This window comes from Cyclopterus lumpus, chromosome 17, assembly GCF_009769545.1.
Source record: "Cyclopterus lumpus isolate fCycLum1 chromosome 17, fCycLum1.pri, whole genome shotgun sequence".
NCBI classification, from domain to species: Eukaryota; Metazoa; Chordata; class Actinopteri; order Perciformes; family Cyclopteridae; genus Cyclopterus; species Cyclopterus lumpus.
Window position 1 is genome coordinate 20,227,702 of NC_046982.1, and position 21,196 is coordinate 20,248,897.

General features: G+C 42.5%; 1 protein-coding gene across 1 annotated transcript; it reads right to left on the bottom strand.

Annotated features, from left to right (window-relative positions):
- Positions 1 to 160: 160 nt before the first annotated feature.
- wnt3a (wingless-type MMTV integration site family, member 3A) lies at positions 161 to 11,338 on the bottom strand. Its single transcript, XM_034555783.1, has 4 exons — positions 11,228 to 11,338; positions 6,570 to 6,811; positions 741 to 1,006; positions 161 to 640 (listed from the first exon to the last, which is right to left on the bottom strand). The coding sequence occupies exons 1-4, from the start codon at positions 11,296 to 11,298 to the stop codon at positions 161 to 163; spliced, it is 1,059 nt and encodes a 352-aa protein (XP_034411674.1). The 5' UTR covers positions 11,299 to 11,338.
- Between the last annotated feature and the right edge of the window lie 9,858 nt (positions 11,339 to 21,196).

Consider the following 21,196-nt stretch of genomic DNA (forward strand, 5'->3'; position numbering starts at 1 on the left):
GGCTCTTTTTTTTTTTTTTTTGTATCGCGGCACAATACGGAAGGGCCGTCGAGTCTCTGGAGTCCACGGACAGGTCGGACCGCTTTATAGTCGCTGTATTCGTCCCTCCGCCTGATTTTGGTGGAAGAGGTTGTTGTTTTTTTCGAGAAACCGGACGTCCTTACTTGCAGGTGTGCACGTCGTAGTCTCTCACGCACTCCTGACAGCTGACGTAGCAGCACCAGTGGAAAATGCAGTGGCACTTTTCCTTTCTCTTCTCAGTCCTGGTGTTGTGTCCTCTGCCGCAACAGAGGAGGTCGCAGCCGTCGATGCCGTGGGACGTCAGGTTGCAGACGCGATCGCGGGTCCCGAAGGAGCCGGTTTCAGGGTTGGGGTCGCAGAAATTGGGCGAGCTTTCGTAGTAGACCAGGTCGCGCTCTGTCGGGGGTTTGAAGTAGTTGTATTTGGGTCTCAGGGTCTCCACCCATCCGCGGGACTCCTTGTGTTTCTCCACCACCATCTCGGATGCGCTGTCATATTTATCCTTCATGTAGTCGCCAATTACCCGGAAGTCGGGCTGAGACCACCAGCACGTCTTGACCTCGCAGCTGCCCGACAACCCGTGGCACTTACACTTGAGGAACATGTTGTCGTTGAGGGACTAAGAATCAAGAGAAAAGGGGCGTGGATCAAATATCTGAAAGCGACAATCAGCAAAAGTGTATATATATATATATATATTTTTCTTAAAGTTAACTCACCATTCTTCCTCCCTCGTTGTTATGGCGGTTCATGGCCGAGCGCGCATCGGGGCGATTCTCCCTGGCGTCGGCGAACTCTCTGGACACCATGCTCCCGAACTCCACGTCCTCGCTGCAGCCGCCCCACTTCCACCCCTCGCCGGGGGGGCCCTTGTGGCGCGTGTCGCAACCGCAGATGGTGGCCGAACCCTCAGCGCAGGCACGGGTCACTGCAAACGCCACTCCCGCCGAGGCGATGGCGTGAACGAACGCGGACTCTCGAGTGGCTGGAAAGAGAAGTTCAGACTTATAGAAAAGTCGTAGCTGTAATTGCCGGAATAATGTAGGTCACCGCCTGTTTACAGGAATATCTGCTTGTGTTAGGTCTCGCACGATTGTATGTATATGCAAACGTGACAATATCTCACAAACTATACATAACTGAAAAGTTGGCTACACATGTTCAGGTTGTATCTCCCGAGGTATGTTCATTCAGCGCAGACATCAATCATCCTGTCTCTGGATAAGGCCAGAAAGGCCTCTATATGCCTCTGTCTGACATAGCTAACTCATGACTCACAGGGATCAGGATCCTCCAGATAGATGAGAGGAAGAGACGGGCCTGACAGGCCTATAATTAAGGGACTCAATTAAGCTTTTGAAAGGGTAGGAAACTGCCTCACACTGTAGGGACGCATCATAGACACAACATGGAGATGGGACTGCAGGGTCCAGATGTGCAAATCCCCAAACGGCATTTCACAGTCAAAAATGAGACCTTTCGAATGCTTGTTTTAGCATTCCTTGCTTCATCATAACTGGGATTTTGCCTCGATTTGATGTACTTGTACGGTCTTGCACACAAGAAGAAGAAGAAAGAAAAAAAAGACGGATAGATGGAAGAAAATAGAAACACCGCGGGTGTAAATGTGATTTTTTTTTTAACCATCGGAGAGTAAAGAAAAAATCGACAGAGAGGGTTAAAGATCAACAATGACATTTGGGATCGTGTGTGTGCATGTGTGTGTGTGTGTGTGTGTGAGAGATAAAGTGGCAGTGCATGCTTCTCTCCAAAGAACAAGAACGACAGTGGGAAAGAAGAAAAAAAAAAGAAAGAAGGGAGGAGTGTAAAAGCTAAAAGGGAGTAGGAACTCCTCCCTTACAGCAGGTTCCAACCAGTTTGAGGACTAAAGGGCATTAGGAACAATGATGCAAGAGAAAAGGTCTACTGGCATCCTCTACCACAAGGCTGCCACCACCCACTCCATGCTGCTATTGTAAAACCCACACTAATGTTCCCAATACATCTGAACCTCTGCTCTCCTTGCTGGATGGCACCACGGATCATTTCACTTGGTTAATTGCAATGTTTATTTTTTGCAATTAAGGTAGCTGAGGGACGTAAGATTGTGTAAACCACAACATGAGGAAACCCTCGACGGTGATACATAACGTATCGCCTCATCTTCATGTGTTTTTCCACGAGCGAGCGGAGGTGCATGTCTACGGTGTTAGTCCTCGATGAATATAAAATGTCAAGGTTCGGAAAAAAAAGGTTTCCTTTGCCATATATATCTAAGTTGGGTCATTCGAACCAACGTTTCAGCTCAGTTAGCGTCTTCTCTGATCTACAAGACCATATATCACCTGACACAATTGAGCGCGTCGAAGCAGTTTTGTCGTTATTTATGAAAAGTGTGAAGATATGTGGACCCAGAACGGGACCCTGGGGGACTCCATTGGAATTCATTCACGATGGCATTGATGCTGCAGATGCAAAAAAAAAAAAAAGGGGGTGGAAGAGAGGATTTTTTTTTTGTGGACAAAATGAACAAAGGAGAAGGATCAGGGCAAAAATAAATAAATATGTCCCGGTGTAATCTGTGTGTGAGTGGACGAGGCATCCTGGAAAAAAAAAAGAAAAGATTGACAGCACCTCGCTAATAAAGCCTTAAAGTGCCTTGATTTCCAACAAATACAGAGAATATTAACCCTGACGAAATATAGTCCTTTACATTATATTATCAATATATGCATAATACAAGGTATTGACGCAAACGCATGAAGATGAACTGCATTCAAGCCTATGATTATCTATGCCAAGCAATGATGCCCCTCTCCACAACACTCCTAATCTCTCACTGGCTGTGCAGCATCGTTCACCAATAAGCTGCAAACCCATAAGTTTCTTTAGTCGATAAAATCTGTTGTTTTTGTTCTGACCACTCAACCGCGAAACATGTTTGACACGCGCATACACAGGTGGTTTATGAGCCTCCAGATACACCTCAACACCACCATGAGAACCTGGGTTCAATTGGAAAAGCGTATTTCTGAAAAAAGCCAACAAACGTTATACAAATGGTTCAAATTTTCGAAAAATATCTTTCAGAACTTCTAGCTTATACAGCTGTGATAACACTTACTTCAACTGGAAACTCCCAGCTCTTACATTAGTCGCTCAGCTTCTCTTGATTTTTACGACCAATTTATGGTATTTCAGGACAACTACACTCCGACAACGCTCCTCCGCCAAAACTTTGCCAGACCCCGGCAGGCCAAGTGGTCCCTACAACCTGCTGGGGGGTTGAATCCCCTATTGTGCTGCCACTGTCACGCTGTGTTAGTCCCACAATGGCCCCAGATATTTTATATGAAATTTGCCCTGGCCAGTGATTAGTGGGGACCAAGTTAAGTCATAGCAACAGAGAACTATGCATGGGCTGGACCCCGCTTGTCGGCAGACGGGGAAATCCCTATTCAAATGGTTTAATAAAACAATCTAAAGGGCGTGTGAATGGGGAAAAGCACTTTTTCTCCTGCTTAATCTCATGGTTGCGAAGATATTGTGCTCTGAGCAGTGCCCAGCAGGGAGTGGGGCTAAGGTCCCCCCATCAACTCCATTTACCACACCCCTTCTTTCTTTCTTGCCCAGAGTTAATGATATACTGGTGTGCTAGTTTCCCTCCCCCAGCATGCTGAGACATACGTCTCACGAGAAGCACAGACCTCTTAGCTCATCCTAAATAGTTACACTTTCTCATCCTCAGGTCATAGGTCGTAACCCACATCACCTGACCTTTTCCCAGTTAGTTTAGTTGGGACTTAATGATTTAGGTTAATTTATTAGGTGGATTTCCGTATATACAGAATGCAGGCAAGGCAGAGGTACCTACAGGGACGTCAGAGTTATGACATTTTTTGCAATACATGCCAAATGCTTTTATTTAATACGCAATAAGAGTTTCCTGTAAACCTCACTTGAATTTAATGGTTTCAAGTAGAATAGTGACGATGCACGTCTCTACCTGTGTGGGAGGTAACACCTGCAGAAATTGCGACTGTCCCAAGTTTTTTTTTGTGGCAAAGTGGCCCTCTCTAATTCTATCTCACGACTCGTGAACTGGAGCCTGATCACGTCCGTGTAGCCGGTGGGTGTTCCGTAAACACAAAGAATGCAGAAGCAACTCTGGGATCGGCTCCCGCGGACCAACAACACCTGTGGAACTTTCTATTACCTTTCATCACAGGCAGATTCCAGCGGTGCATGTTTTGACACTTTAGTTAATGTAAATTAATGAGCGCTGACGCAGACATAGCCTCGAGGTAGGGCTCGTGATTTGGGGTGTGGAGTGAGAGACACACGTAGAGAGAGAGAGGGAGGATCAGGCCATGTGGAAGGGAGAGAGGACAGGCACATAGAAGAAGTATGTGCTAATTTTAAAAAGGAGTAACTTAACTCTTTCATGTTTTGGTGCGTGAGGTCTGGTGTGGGTCTGCGTGACAATGTGCATTTAGATGGAAGAGTCAACGTACGAGTATGTTTATGCATTTTGTATTTGAAAGGGAGGTTATGTCAGGAATCAAAGCATTTTTCCACAAGCAGAAGCAGAAGAATAAAAAATGTCCCTTCTATTCTTTTAAACTGTAGTCTCAACTCAATTCACAGAATGGCCTCCTCTCCGTAAAAGGTCCATGTCTTTTCATTCTTCTAGTATTTATCCAGTGCTTAATCCACCTATGTAAAACAAACTTCTAATGTCCTCCGTGAAGGTGAGGAGGACATGGGGCAGTGATGGGCTAACTGATAGGAACTAAGCCCCCGAAGCCTGTAAAGGAGCCTTCTTCTTCCTTTCAGCTTTGGCCCCCAGAAAAAAGGCAGGAGGAAACCGACACACAACAGTCTGAAACGCAGACAAACAGACACCAGTGAGGACAATGGCCCTGTTGCACAGACAAACACCAGCATCAATCAAATCCAATGAAATGGAAGCCCTCTCCTACTAAGCCCTATCAAAGGCCTGTGAGCCCCTGAGTCACTCTCATTGGCCTCTGACAAAGGCACTTAATCCAGCCACTTTGACCTCTCACATTATTAAGGGCCTCAGTGACCTTAATCCAATCAAAATGATTTACTAAAGCCCAGTAGCTGCCTCCTCTTTCCACTCAGTACCCCTGCAATTAAGGGCCTGGGAGGGGAGGCAATGGGAGAGATGTGGTGGCATTTTGCACCACAAAAGGGCTCGGATTGAGAACCCCTATCGTTAGCCACCTACTTGAGCTCAAGCCTCTTCTATCAACTGGCTCAGGAGTTTATTAAAAGCAATTGCCCCAACTAACCTCCAACCCTCTGTGTTTGCATCAATCTTCTGTAAACTAGGTGACAGGTTAAGCCCTGAACACCTCCCCCCCTCTCCCCAACTCCTGTGTTTAGTGTTCATTCTCAATTTCTTTTGGAGCTTGTAACTAATTTTAGAGTTAGCGAGACGCAACGTAGCGGACAGAAAGAAAAACGAACCTCCTGGGACACAAAATTCTTTTTTAAAAAGTATCTGCTCCACTCGCTGAAGCCATTAAAGCGATGCTTGAAAACGTGACGGGAGTTAGCTGAGAAGATTGATACCAAATGAAGCTACATCAGGCGGTTAGCTTAGTTTAGCTTAGCAAAATGACTGGAAACAGGGCGAAACAGCTAAGGAAGGTAACATTTTTTTTTTTTAAAAAGCCTGCACATGGGGGGATTTCTGCAGCCTGATCCCGTAAGTAGACCAGAATTGACATATACTTAAAACTCCTCATACATCGGCAGGGGAAAAAAATGTATTTAGAAAGAATTCCGCAACTATCACAGGGGATTCCCTCCGAAAGAAAACTCTGACAGAACTCACTTGCCTTAATTGTGTACATGATTTCATGCATAAAGGCAGCTCTTGTTCAGTCTAAAGTCTATTTAAACAAGGATTTGGATGAGCATATTGAATGATGCACGAAGGGGAGAGCAGCTTTTCTAATGCAAATATAGCACAGACATAATATAGAATTGTTAAGAAGAGAGTTAATCAGCATTGAGGTGGTTTAAAGTACCAACTTATAAGAAATGACCAGAAACATATGTTGTGGGTGTAATGTTACTTGCACGAAGACCATCGTTACATAGAGTTAGATCTCACATGATGCAACTATGACTATTCATTTGTTGTCATTTTTTTATGTGGAATATATATGTTGCTGTTGTGTTTGTCGTATTTATTGGCTATCTAGAGTCTTGACAGCCTCTCACTTTGATAAATGAACTCTTGATGTGTTCATGGGCAGGTATAGCACTATTGCAAATGCTTCCAAAACATTGGTTTCGTCTGAACCTTTCGAAAGCCCGGTTCGTAAAGGTGAACTCGGTTGATAGCTTTGCCGGTTAATCCCAAATGAACCAAGCAAACGGTGCCAAATGAAAAAAAACAGTCAGGAATCCTTTTTTCCGGGGTGAGTTGAAACACGAATGTCGGAGACCTGTGTTTGAGGTGTTCTGCATGAAGAAAAAGTAGCATGTGTGCACTCTGATGATGTTATTACCTTTGTCTAACACTGGTCCAAAAATGGCCAAATTGTCATTGACCGTGGTGCAGTTCCAGCGGCGCCCTCTGAACTGGTGCTGGCACTCCTGGATGCCGATCTTCACCCCTTCGGCCACGCTGGGCATGATTTCCACGTAGTTCCGGCAGAAACGCAGCTGCTTGGGCACCAGACCCGGGATGCTGCCACAGAGGATGGGTTGAGTGCCCAGCGACGAGTACTGGTGGCCCACTGCTAGTGACCTGCAAGGAGACGGGGAAGTTAGTGCATTTCCACGACCTTTTGTCTTTTTGAGTCCACGACGACTAATTTCCCTCTCCAGGTGCGGTGTAATTTCACGTCTGACTTTGATTTGTGTGTGTTTATTTGCCGTGTCAGATGCTACCATTAGGCGTCCATCCTTTATCCCTTCAACTACCCTCTGTGCAGACACCTGGCCTTTGTGTGTATTGAAATTGCAGCTCTGCTCCAACAGAAGCAGGCGATGCTTCTGTCTAAGATGAAAGTCCACAATGCATCTAGAGGTCTTCATAGACTTTAAGCTGACAACTTGGAAAACTACACCTTGTTATTAACTGTCCGCACACTTAACAGGCCTTCGGCTTAGGGTAATAAGAGTGTAAACCCTACATTGAAACTTCAGAGAGTGTATTAAGTGTAACACAGAACAACCCCCCCCCCCTTTCCTTTGAGGAAGGTATTCTGGGATACAACAAGTGCAAACTTGGTTCGCTGATTACATCTCTCTGTCTCGTTCCCCTTTTTTTTTTTTGCTTTCTCTCTGTCTTTCTTTTTTTACCCGTGTCCTCTCAATTAGGACATTTAGGAACTAGTAATCACAGGAACGGGATATCTATTGTATCATTCAGACAATTTTAAGAAACATTTTCTCTTTGCTTGAACACGACATTCTGTTTTGCGTTTCGACATCACAGAGAGAGAGAGAGAGAGCCTTATTGACAACAACAAAAGAAAAGGTGGATAATTGGTTTGATTCACACCTTAATGTTCATTAAAGGACACGTTGTGACCATATTTATTAATTCATTTAGGTTAAATGACATTTTCTTTGGACATAAATACACGACCAGATGACCTGAGCTGCTGAGCTTTGATTGAATTGTTGATGACTCAATTATTAATGGAAGAGTTCCTATTGTCTTTAGTAGCTTGTCGGCGATCTAGAACAAGTCTACACTTCACCTCAACTTTCTCTTCAAGGACAGAACCCTGGCAGCAGTGACCTGCTCATCCTCATCCAGGTGACACAGGTTCGATGATGGTGTAGTTGTTGCAGCGTGAGAGCAGGTGTGCAGTCTTCCGTTAGCTCAGTTAGCTCTCTGTCTGTTGACCCGTTCGCTCCTTGTTCAAGGACTAATTGCTGATCACAACAAGATTACTAAAAAAAAAAACTCCCCGACACCGGCCTCAGGCTGCTGCCTTCAACAAAAAAAAAAGAAGCTCACAGCCCCGTGAAAAGATCTCCTCAGCCAACTGACCCTTGGCTGACCGCTTCTGACGGCAGCAAAAAGTTGACCTTGAATACTTCATTTGATATATATATATATATATATATATATATATATATATATATATATATATATTTTAAATCGAAAAAAAGCTGATTTAGGTCAGGTTTTTTTTTTTGAGGTGTGCGTAACAGGTGAGTAAACCGTAGGTTATTTTCACCTCCGAGCAAATGTCGTGCTCGGAGGTGTGTCACGCCGGTTTTCTTCACAGACGTTCTCGCCCAGAGTTAATCATAAATGAGACATTCGGTTAACGGCAAGTCGAAAATGACTCCTAGAGGGGAAAAATCGTATTTTTGTCTGCAAGTCCGTCTGCAACATCCATCAGTAAACAAGGACACGATGACCTCTCTTTGGCCCCTCGTCGGTCCGTACACCCTGAAGCACATCTCAGTAGAAACTTGCTACTAACGCGGCACAAAAGAAACGCGAAGAAGAAGAAGAAGAAAAAAAAAAAAACGTGTACAACAATTCATCAGAGAGGCTCAACAATGTGAGACGTTTACCGGGACTGAATGGGAGGTTGAAAACAAGCCCTTGAGGCCTGCATTTTTTATTTATTTTTTGGTACAAGTAGTCCACTGTCAGTCTGGTGTTAAAACCTCCTCTGCTTTCTTTTCCTCTATGAGGACACACATGTCGCGTCTCTGAGGTTTCCAATGGCAGTTTTCATCAAGATTTCTTTGCATTAGTAATAAAGCACCGAATGTGCAGAATAAAAGGTCGTATGGGAGTCTTCGGTGTTTCCTTTTTTTTCCCCTCAGGATTCATGTTTGCATGCACCATAATGAGACAATGTGCTGCTCCACTCGTGTGTGTCTTTGAGTCTCAGTTGGGCAGAGTAATGAACCCATGCCACCTCTTCCTGTATCAGAAAATGCTCTAAGAGATGAGACAGGGCATTTGTCCATCGGGGGTGATTTATTTAAGGTACTATTGCATGAAGAACAGCATTGTTGGATCAAAACTCCAACAAATATTTAAACTTAAATGCTGTTTTTTTGTGTGTGGCATCTATTTTGTGCTTCATGAGAAAATTCCTTCATTGCCCTCGAAAAAAAAACCCGACTCATATTCAGAGGAAGTGGGTCAAAAAAAAGTGGATTTGCCGACGTCGTTCAGGTTTACGTCGTCAAATGAACACTTGATTTGAAAACTGTTACAAAATAAATACTTACGTAAAGCAGATATCGTATAAAAGTGTTGCCTCGGTGCAGACTCCCCCCCCCCCCCCCCCCCCCCCCTTTCCTCATCTAAGTGTATCCAGCACAGGTTTTTAATGCATATTTCAGCAAGCCCAAGCAGGGTTCCTTAGAATTACCACTTTACTCGTGGGCCCCGGGGGCCTTGGAGCCGACTTTGACATCAAGAGAATATGTTTGGGAAAAGGAATGTGCGGCAAGCTTTCACCTCCAGGTATTTATCTTCTAAGGTGGGGTGGACTGGGGAAGGGGGTGGCGAGGTGCAGCCAGGCTATGTCATGGCAGGTCGAGTAGAGACAGACGGGAACCTGTCTTAGTGCGTATCCCTATCCCCAGAGACTGCCGTGGCACGGGGAGGGTGGGGGGGGGGGGTGTTGAGCGTGATCCAGCTCCCCGATGGCCACTTTGAGCCACGGATAGCTGACGTGTTACTGTCCCGGGAATCGAACCTGCGACACCGGATGTTGTGCTGCAGTTTGGTCAGTGACAGAGTGGAAAACCTGCCTTTCGTTGTGTCATTCGCAACCGGGTGTGCGCACAACAACGACAAAAAGAAGAAAGAAAAGCTTGTGTATGGAGGATTTTCTTTTTTTTCTTCCATTTGTGTGCATCAATCATCAGAGCTAAAACATGGCACACTCATAAATTATAATCTTATCAAGTGATAACACACCAAAATAAGACTGAGCATCAAGTTGGTGGAGCATCTGCCGTGCACTAACTTTTAGAACCAGGACTTTACTCATTTGGGTCAGTTTTTCTTTTCTTTCCTTCCACTATTATATATCAGGATTTCCTTCCAGCTGTGCGTGTAATTAGTTTCTCATCAGTGTTACCACCAGGAGCTCCATTAAGAAAACCAACATCTAGGAAAACCTTTATTTGTATTTATATTTATAAAAACACATCAGTTGTTGGTTTGGTGCCGTCGATATATTTTTGGATATTATGCAACCAGACAAGAACTTCTAAAGAAGTTGAGACGGAACAGAAAAAAATAAACTGCTCAAACAAGAATGCTAATTTGCAACTTTTGTCAGTTTTCTTAAATATCGGGAATATTAAAGCTGCTGCACCATGACTTACTTACTTAATCTCATTATGTTCTGCAGTGATTCTGTGCTTTTTGTTTAGTTTAAAACGATTAAAAATGTAAGATAGACATTTGCAAAGTGAGGAAAACTGGGATGTATCCTCCATGATGCTGCTACATCACACTTCAGACTGGTGAAATGGTTTATTAAGCTTTCAGTTATGTTTGAAGTGAAAACAAGTTTTCCTGATCTGATAATGAAAACAGAAATGATTCGAGTGCGAGCCTCATTATTAGCATAGATAATAACAAAGATTACATAAAGAATGGACCATGCATATACATATGTTATCAATTTGTCCCGAGCTTTAAGGTTAAACCCTGGGCAAGATTGAAGATTTGTTCTTTGCCACTTTGACCCCCAACACACACACACACACACACACTTGCAAGCACACACACTTTGCACCTGCTGCACTCTGAATATATATATATATATATATTTAAAAAATGCTCTCAGTCAAATTGCATCGTTCCTCCTGCAAATGTTGATGTCCAAAGCATTAAAAAAATAAACGTACACTATAGATAGAAATTATTTTTTGTTGTTGTTGTTATTAGTTGTGTTTTTTTACACTTGTTCCCCTCATCAGAATTACACCCCTCATCATTTCCCCTCAATGTCAACCGTCTCACACAACTACCCCCCCCCCCCCCCCCCCCCCCCCTCTCGCTCCCTGTCCCGCTGTCAAAAAACGAAACGATGAGTGTAACCACTCACAAAGTGACACACACACACACACACACACAACACGGATCGTTATAAACACAAAACAAAAACAAAATATAAACCATTCGTGTTCGGGGTGTAAATGAAATCAATATTAAACTTACCACCAGATGGGATAACTTGCCATGACGTGCGTGAGCCCGCAGAGCAGCAGGAAACATCCAAGGTGTATCATCCTTAAAGGTTCGCTCAAACTTCTCCAGCAGAAAGCCTCCATGCGCGCGTTCGCACGTGCGCACTGAAGATTTTTTTTGGAAGGAAAAAAATAAAATAAAATACAAAACACAACGAAATCCAGCACGAATGGATTTTTTTTGTTGTTGTTTCTTGTTGTTGTTGTTGTTGTTGTTGTTGTTGAAATTTCTATTCCCCAGAAGAAGAAAAAAAAAAATCTAAATCTTTCACGACTGCACGTGGCAGAACTCGGGAGCCAAATATTTAAAAAAAAAAAAAAAAAAAAAAAAAAAAAGTTTAAAAAAAAAAATGAAGCTGCTTTTTCTCTTTTTTTTTCTTCTTTTAAAAAAGGACCCAATCAGCAGGTATTGCCAAAGGGTGAATTCTGATGATGTGTTCCCCTCGGTTGCCTTCGTCAGGCAGCTTGAACCCAGACAACGGAATGAGCTAATTTTAAAGATGTGTTTTTAGTGCTCATTGAGAATTGGTCGCATTAGCATGCAGTGTGTGTGTGATATATAATGTTGTTTAAAGGGGAGAGAGAGAGAGAGAGAGAGGGAGAGAGAGAGAGAGAGAGAGAGAGAGAGGGAGGGTCCGAGGGGGTTTTAAATAGACATCGGAACCCCTGTGGATTGCGTAGCTATAACAACCTGTCCGGATTTCACTCCCTGGCTTGAAGCTTCTAAAAAATGCAGAAATAAATATGTGTGAATTGCTTTAGACTATTATTAAAGGTGTTTTTTTTTTTTTTTTTTTTTTCCACAGCCCTTTTTTTCAGTTGTGGTTCTGTTTGCCGTGAATGTAAAATTAGAACTATTAACTCACAATTAACTGAATAAAACGAAAACTAAATGAAAGAAGAAAAAAAATGCTATTGGAAAGACAATCCTCAACAATTTTGGGCATACGTATGTATTTATTCTTTAATGTGTGTATTAAACATCTGACTTTTTTTTTTTGGGATTGCTTTTACTACACCAATACATTGAGATAAAAAAGGCAAATAATGTTAATGGTATTTTTATCCTATAAATTAGACGGAACCTGAAGGTAAAAAAAAAAAAAAGGGGTATTAATTAAGGAACTTTTTTCATCATTTTCCTCACATGGTATTTCTGGAACATATTTCACAGCTCGAGGAGACGAGCTGCCAGACAGTTTCGGTCCTATTGCAACTAAATTATTATTGGATGCAATTGGCTGCACCGCTGAGTTTTAAATGTCTGTCTCGTTTCCCTTTCTCAGTGTCAAGTGGCTGTTGATAGCTGATCTCTGGGGAGGAGGTGTCTCGGTGTGCCGGTGCTCACGGGGAGATGAAACACACCGAGTAACGTCGGTGACTAATGGGATGAGCAAAAAGTACTTTTATAAATTTAACTGAGTCACTAAATTAGTCAGTTGTGGACTTTTCTCGGAAAAACTCACTATTATTTTCACTATTTGTCACGTGTTGTTGTCTAGTAGACAATAATAATAATATAGTAACAACAACAAATACAACAACAATAACAATAATATTAATTATAATACAATAAGTTGAATTCTATATAATTTGATCAAATCAATAGTTCAGTAAGACTTTAGTGCACGTTTGTACAGCTTGAAGGGTGTAAAATTGAAGCTGCAGTGATTAATATGAAAACAGGAACCAATTTGATTTACATATTTATACATTTTAATTTTCTCTGATTCAACTCTTTCTATGAGCTTTTGAGTTTCAGTTTACTTCACCTATCAGAGTTCCTTCGTTTATTGTCATCCCGGATGGTTATACAACATTTATTAAGTAAAACAACGACCTCTAATTGTTCTGTAATTTACCAAAAGTTGTTCACATGCTAAACGTTGATGATTTGTCTGGAGGAAGCGAAACAAGACACGCGCACACGCACACACACACACACACCCACACGCACACACACACACGCACACGCACCCTGAAGCCTAAAGATGCTAGCGCCATCTAGTGGACATTGGTGGACATTGCAACAAAGCCACACAAATACTATAGTTACTAGTTAGTTTGCAGATTTTTCATGGAAAAGTTATGATCATTTAAAAAAAAAAATTATAATTACTTTAGACACACTTTTATTTTTAATTTATTTTGTACATTTTCATTTCCTTTATTATTATTTAAATTCTTAAATGTAATATGCCCTGCTATTTTATTTGTATTTTATTGTATATTTGTAAAAAAAATACCTGTTTTGCTACTGCTTCAAATAAAATCTAATCTAATCTAATGACACATTGTTGCCTCCCAGATCAGATACAGCATTAAAAATGCTGTTTACAAGTTGAAGCATCGATAATAAAAAATCTCCATATTGTGGTAATATCTAATAATATAACTTGCACTGCCTACATCCACACGGATGGCTTCACAGTGATAACGTTTAATAAGCCTCCCCAAAATTAGAGTGTATTTTATTTAACTATTGTCACTAAATGACCAAACTTAGAGTGGATGGCGGCAGAAAGGGGAGTTCCAGAGCCGCTATGAACCGGGCCTCCCCCCCCCCACACCTCCCTCCCCCTCCAGTAGCTGTCAGCACCGAGCCGGAGGCCAAGACTTCGAGGGTGTTAAATGCATGTGAAAAATGTGATGCCTACTGACTGTAGATCATTTTAGTTCAACTGGACATTTAATACGTGCTACAAATGTGTGTGTAGAAAAAAAAAACATGTTGAACTTCTACATGCCATAAAAAAAACAATCAATCAAATTATTAAGTTGTATATGAAAAGCGGTCACACGGTGAACCCACTTTTCCAAAAGCAACTCTTATTCGTCGAGCTGCAGACCGGTTTATGTTCATTTCATCTCCGTCGACACGTTTCTTCCCACCAACGCTGTCCCTGCAGTCCATCCATCCATCCCCCCCCACCCCCACCCCCCCCAGACAGACAGAAGGGCATCATGGCACCTCTCTGTGTGTGTGTGTGTGTGTGTGCCCACGGTGACCTCATCGCGACGATGAGGTCATCCGGAGTCTTGTCACTGCTCAGGCCTCACAGGCCTCAGTCAGACTGTCGCCGTTTGACAGAACACAGCTACACCAACATCGTGCAATACACACAAATATTGAACTAATCGCAGTGTCATTACTTCACTGACTTTTTCCCATGAATATATATATTTTTTCCGTGCCGCGATGCCCGTTGATGCTTTTTTTAAAACATGTTTTATTTGTGCATTTAAAGTGGCCCCGAGATGCGACACAGAGAGGAACAATTTTTTTTGAGGTGGGGGGGGATTTAACTGCACGACCACAAAGGAAGAGGATTTTTTAATTTTTTTTGTCGTGTACAAATGTGACACCGCCACTAGATGTCAGCATTGTAATGGAATTACAATATCTATCGTCACTGTTGAACTTTAAAAAAAAAAAAAAAAAAGAAGAAAATCTCAATCTTAAATTTGTTTGGATAGCACCTTTCAAACACAGAGGCAATTCATGCATGAGAACGAGATTTAAATATAAATATATTTATATATCTATTTATATAGATATATAAATAAAAATATATATATATATTTATATATATATAATATATATATATATTTATATATATATAATTTATATATATATAAACACATATATAAATATATATATAAAACTAGAATTACAAAAAGTAAATACACTTAACATTGTCCAATTATTCTTTTCTATTTATTCCCTTGGAAATGTGTATTCAATCTCAATCCAATCTCAGAGGTTTTTGAGTGTCCCTATTATTCAGAACGTTTCTGATGCCCATTTAATTATCACTGTTGCGTTGCTAAATGGTGTGTCCCCCCCCCCCCCCCCCCCCCCCCCCCCCCCCTCCTCCCTAGATAATCATCAAAAACTAACACATATGTTCTTTAAAAAGACAGAGAAAAGATGACCAGCAGCAGATCGACTCGATTCAAACATCTTTTTGAGTTACAAGCCTTTCGAGGGGAAAAGGGAGGAGAGCAGTGCCTAAATATGTTGCGACACACCCCGCAAGCTCCCACCTGGAAACATCTCATCACTTTCCCTTTACACTTCTCTGCTGGTCTCCAGACATGGGAAACAAAGCAAAAGGGGGCCTGCCCGTCCTTTTGGCTTTATCTTCAGGATGGGCATTACCACAGGCGTTGACGTCCCTATCTCGCCCGGCTCGCCTCTTCGTAATACAGGGTGTAAAAAAGGCTTCTTGATAAGACAAATGCACAGGAGATAACTTTCATATCTTCGTGTAAACGGTCTTCGTAGCCTCTGAGGTCATATGTGTTGCTTTTGAGGCCAGAACACACACGAAATGTGTCCTATCTCTCTGAGAAGACATTTCTTGTGACTAGATATCCTCAGTTACTCTCGAGGAGTACCACAGGGAACCGTCCTGGGGCCTTCACTATTTTTGCCTTCAACATGCTACCATTCAGTTTAAATCAAAAGTTGAAGTAAAGGCAATACAACAGATGGCGGTTTTGTTTGAATCCTTTTATGTAATGGAGCCACAACTAATATCTGAGAATGAGAAGCAAATATAGGTGCACCTAACATCCCTCTGTCTGGTTTCTCCTCACGGGGGCCTCAGATATAGTTGTGTTAGCGCTGAGGTCACACATTAAAGCTCGCTGGATGACACTCCAGAGGCCAGAAAACATGAAGAGACAACGCTGCTTTAATTACAGGAACAGCCCCCGTGTGTCACATCAGGGTGCAGCGTTTCATATATACTACCGAGAGAGGGAATATCCCCACCTTCCTCCTCCTCCTCCTCTGGTCTTTTCCACACAATGACACTTTTCCTCTGGGTCATCCGAGGTCGCAATCAGCTGAGAGAGGAGGAGGCTGCGCAGGCTGTGCAGCTGCTCAGCTCGACTGTCTCGTTTCATTACCGCTAAGTAAAGCAGATCACGCCGTTCCATCAAACACCGCCTGCTGGTCAGAGAGCGCGACCCCATTCGCTGCACTTCGACCGTATCGTCCCGTCTTCTTTCGAAAAAAAAAAAGCAACCTGTACTTTTCCTGGCTCCGACTCTTCTCCACGTGTCACCACTCTCACTGTTGAGACTGCGTTGTGTCATTGTAGATGCTTTCTCCATGTGAGACGAAGGCGAGGCTGGATGAATGGCTCGGTTTGTTCACGGGTGGCGCAAATAGAAAGTTTGCGATTCTGTAAACACCGTTAAAAAGCGGCGTGTTGAACCGGTTGCTGGGAAACCAAAGAGCGGGATTGTATCACGCAGCTTTGGCAATAAAAAAATATAAAAAAACCAGTAGACTGGTTTGATATTAATGTCAGATATTGATGTAATTGTTTGGAAGACAGAAAATGTAACTTGTGCTTTGAATAAGCGAAGTTGCCGGCCGCCAATGGGATAAAAATGTCAATACATTAGACCAAAAAGACGCCTTTTTGGAACGATCGTCTCTCTCTCGTGTCACACCAAGCTCAAGTTAAGTGATTGATTTTTTTGCAAGATCGTGTTACAACCGACCATTTGCATTATAGGTATTCTCCCACAGTCACACAGCAGCAGCAGCATGCAGTTTAGATGTGCCTACTTAAGCACTTTCAAGAATGGACAAGCCGCGACATGCTCACATACAATTTGGCTCAAGTGTGTCATAACACTTCACTAGAAAATGTGCATGGACCACAGGTTACATGCCGCAAATGAAGCACCGGGATTAAGTTTCCACGATGGTGTTTTTTTATGATAGCGCAGTTGCTTTAAAAAAAAAAAAAAAAAAAAACTGCAGCTACTGTTTTAGTTTGTGTACAAAAAAAAAAGGGTAAACCGGAGGTGATTCTGTCATCTAAACCCCGAGGACACCTTTAAATGGGTTAATTTTCTAATTTTGTTACTTTTTTTTTGTTGGGAGTTGTTCCTTAATCTCCTTTTTAACCCACTTTAAAAAAAATCTATTTATTAGCATTATTTGAGTTGATTCCTCTCTCTGAGGTTTTTTTGGAAAACAACAGCCACCTCTCTTTTTTTTTTTTCTGGATCCTGAGAACCGCTGCTACACGGCGGTGCACCCGACGCCTGAAACAGCAGAGCGGCGCAGACGCACCGTCAGCCTCCAAAAAAACCTAAGCCACAAATTATGTCTGGTACATGGAAAAGATCATGTGGCCCTGCAGCGGGAGTAGGGGCGGTGAGAACGAGGAGTTTGGTGGTGACTGGGTTTGGGATTGGACGGATGCGATTTACATTCCTCTCCAGGGATGTGATATCAAGACAAGGTCAGACCAAGGCTAATATATATAAGACTCCATGCTTCTATACTCAGAATATACTTTTTTTTTAATGTAGAATAGAATGCAATATTTTAAGTTAACTACTTACTTTTTGGATCTCCTTTATGAATAATAAAAACACCTGATAAACATGGACATTCGGGCCGACGCCTCGCAGACACCACGCATCGAAAAAGCTCTCAATGCATTTGAGGACGTTTTTTATTTGAAGGAGTCGCCTTCAAGGAAACACCTCAAACTCCATCAACGTCCCCCGAGCACATTCCATCTCATTGGAAGAGCCCGGCGCGCAGACAAGACCAACCTCAATGCCCCCCCCCCCCCCCCCCCCGAGGAACCTCATTGTAATTGCAAACATCAATGCTACACTGGCAGACTTAACGGGGTATTCTCGTTACTTAAAAAAAGGCGACGTTCTCGTTTAAAATGCATCTTCTGAGAGAGAAGTAAGGTATATTTTCTCCAACAGCAGGGAGGGGGGGGGGGGTATCCTGACAGCCTAAAGAGATTAGTGTCCATTACCAAACAAAGTTCTGCTACCACCTACAACACTTATGACAGGCCCTCAGTTCAACCCTCATAGGAGCTCCGGTTGAAAAATAAATAAGAAAAATAATACACTCTTTTTTGTCCTTGCGGCCATGTTTCCCCTCGACACCATGAAACAAGCTTTGTTTTCTTGGTTGCCGGGTCTGAGGAGAGGAGGGTGGGGGGGGGGGGGGCGAGTGTGTTTTAAGAAGGGTGTGGGAATCAATTATCCCACTCGAGAGACACGCAGGACCAGTGGGTATTGCTCGGGATTAGTGTCCATTCTTGTCATGTACTGACAAAACCCTCCCCGCTGATCTCCTTAAAACCAGGTGTTATTAAGAAGCACGGCCCTTTACTGGGGGGCCTTTAGGCCTTTTAAATAACTGCCCTTTAGGAATGACTGACAAGCTTATAATGTTGAAGAGAGAGAGAGAGAGAAAGAAGGAAAAAAAAGTGCATTCCTGTGCTTTCATGTGCTCACCTGTGTGAATTATGTGAAACGATATTGAGCTGAAAGTGAAAATGAAGTGAAAATGAAGTGTGCGAAAGCTTAGGCGGCGTTTTGGTGAATTATTTTAAATTTTTTAAAAAGGGTATGTTTGAACCAAACATAATCTTACGACCAGCAAATCTAATATTACAGCTTTTTTTTTTTGTGTGTGTTTCAGTGTAAAAAAACACTTATATTTGCCAGTTTACTGAGCAGTTGCCAGGTAACCGACTGAGACTCCAGGTAGTTCAGAAACTGTAACATCATTTCACAGGTTACACGTCTTGACCTCTTCGTTCATATTATTTTGACACCTCGAGAGCTTTTAAATGTTAAACTTGATTTAAATAAATCACACTCAAAGCACATAGAGGGGACATTTTGATCCATCCGAAGCATCAGGAGCAGTGGGGCTGCTGTAAAGAAAGTGTATTGACTTAAAAGAAGACCCTCTCTGCCCCGACTATCCCTTTTTCTTGATGAGGATTAGATGAGAAAATCAATGTTGAATATGAAGCTTCAGCCAGCAGCTGGTTAGCTTAGCTTAGCATTAAAGGCTGGAAGCACGAGGAAAAAAGGCGTGGCTCTGTCCGAAGGTGACAATATCTCCTCAACGTACAAAAAGACTCACTGTGACCTCAAGTTTAAGTTTCACACGCTGTTTTTTTTTTTTGTACAGAAGTAAGAAAAATTAGCTATGAATTGTTAGCTAGCTTAAGAGCTGCTGGCAGGTGGATTCTGATCCAGTTTGACATGAGTCTTCATGCTAAGTTACACTAGCTGGCATGCTCCTATATTCAATAGACAGATACAACATCAATCTTCTCATATTACCGTCCGCCAGAAAGCGAATTTCACTAAATGTTTGCTTTTGTGTAACGTTCCACCGCGATGCAGCGGGGTCAACCTGTCATGTTCACTCACACTCGGATGATGCACGATGCATTAAAAAAAAAAAAAAAAAAAAAAGGTGAATAACTGCCGATCTGTTGACGGGGGAATGATCGCAAGAGATCCAGTATGCACGTGAAATTATCAAGCTAGCTCACTTTTAATCTCTACTTTTTTCAAAGGGCTATATTTGTTTACACACAGGTTTAGCACTCCCCCCCCAGGTGCAGCTCTCCCCCCAACCCCCCCAGGTGCAGCTGAGAAAAAAACCTGGACCCTTCCCAAGTTCGGATACCTCTCTCTCTCTCTCTCGCCCAGAAATCAAGGTGTGTGTGCGGGCACAAAAAGATGTCAGGTGGTAGCCGAGCCACTGAAAGGTGTTTACACAGGAGTTAAGCGGGGTTGTCCGTGACTAAAGACATTCTCAGCTGGCAGTCAGTGGATATTAATTACAAAATCAAGAGGTCAACCGTCAACAGATCCGTAATAATGTTATGGCCGTCGTGCTCGAGAGTAAAATATGTCAGGTGGGTGAAATATTCCTGGAAAATTGCCGTCGTTTAACCATCCAAGTCTATGTTCTGAATCCACCGCTATAAGCTTTTTGCAATATTACATGTTCGCGTCTGCATTTTTTTTTTGCAAATCGTGCGACGTCCAAGTGAGTTTTGCATGTTAACTATGAGTAAATATTTTTTCCAAGAGCATGCATGGCTTGCGGGGAGAAGAAAAAAAAGGCCCCGTGAGAATGATTGGTAGTTTGCCAATTGATTTATGGCGCTACAATAAGATTATTTAAAGGGTTTCATCTTTAGCTCTTGCGAAATCTCCGACAGTTAAGTTTTTTTGTGGGATACGTTTTGCTTTCTTCGCCGTGAACTGCGGGTGAACTCCAGACTGATATTTAACTCCGACAAACAATCTTTAACCGAATTCCACTAGACAGGCCGCCGTATTCTGGCGTGTACGATGCATTATTGACCGTCGCGATGAACACGGGTGTGACAATATATGGAGCATATGAGTGGACTATCGCTTGTAAAGACCAATTTGCACTATAAACCACTCCATAAAGTGGGAAAAGATAGTAAAAATATCAATGCGACCCTATTGAAAGAAGAAATCCTGCATTTAAGTAGCTATTTGAGCAAAATGCACTTTAAAAAAAAAGGTGCGAACTTCAGTGCGTGGTTGAGGGGATTGCCTCCACACGGCTCTCAACATGGCGACAACTGAACCATCGCTTAGCAGCTAAAGGCTAAAACACTAAATATGTCAAGACTTCAGATTGAAAGTTAATTCTTGACAATGGAAACAACTGAAAAATCGACTTCTTTTTGTTAAAATAGTCGTATTACACGATCTTCTTCAGCAGATGCGACCCTGCTGGTGAGTTTCTTTAGACATACAGTCCAATGAGGAAGGCTACTTAATCACAATAGTGGAGTAAACCTATATTTTAAAATGCAAAGCCAAAAGTGGACTTCACTTTTGACACGAGGAGAAATGGTATTCCTGCTTTGTGCCGGATTATACAAATTCTGTTGTTTTTTTTGCCATTCTGGAAACAAACTGTCATTGACTGATGGTAAACACATATTTGATCATATACAAGGCCAGCTCATGGCTGACCTCAGTCTGCACAAACACTGACAGTACGGTGCTTAAAAAAAACGCCCACAGAGGAGAAGCTGTCATTCCAACTCGTATAAATGAAGACGACCGAGGAGATTTATCTGTC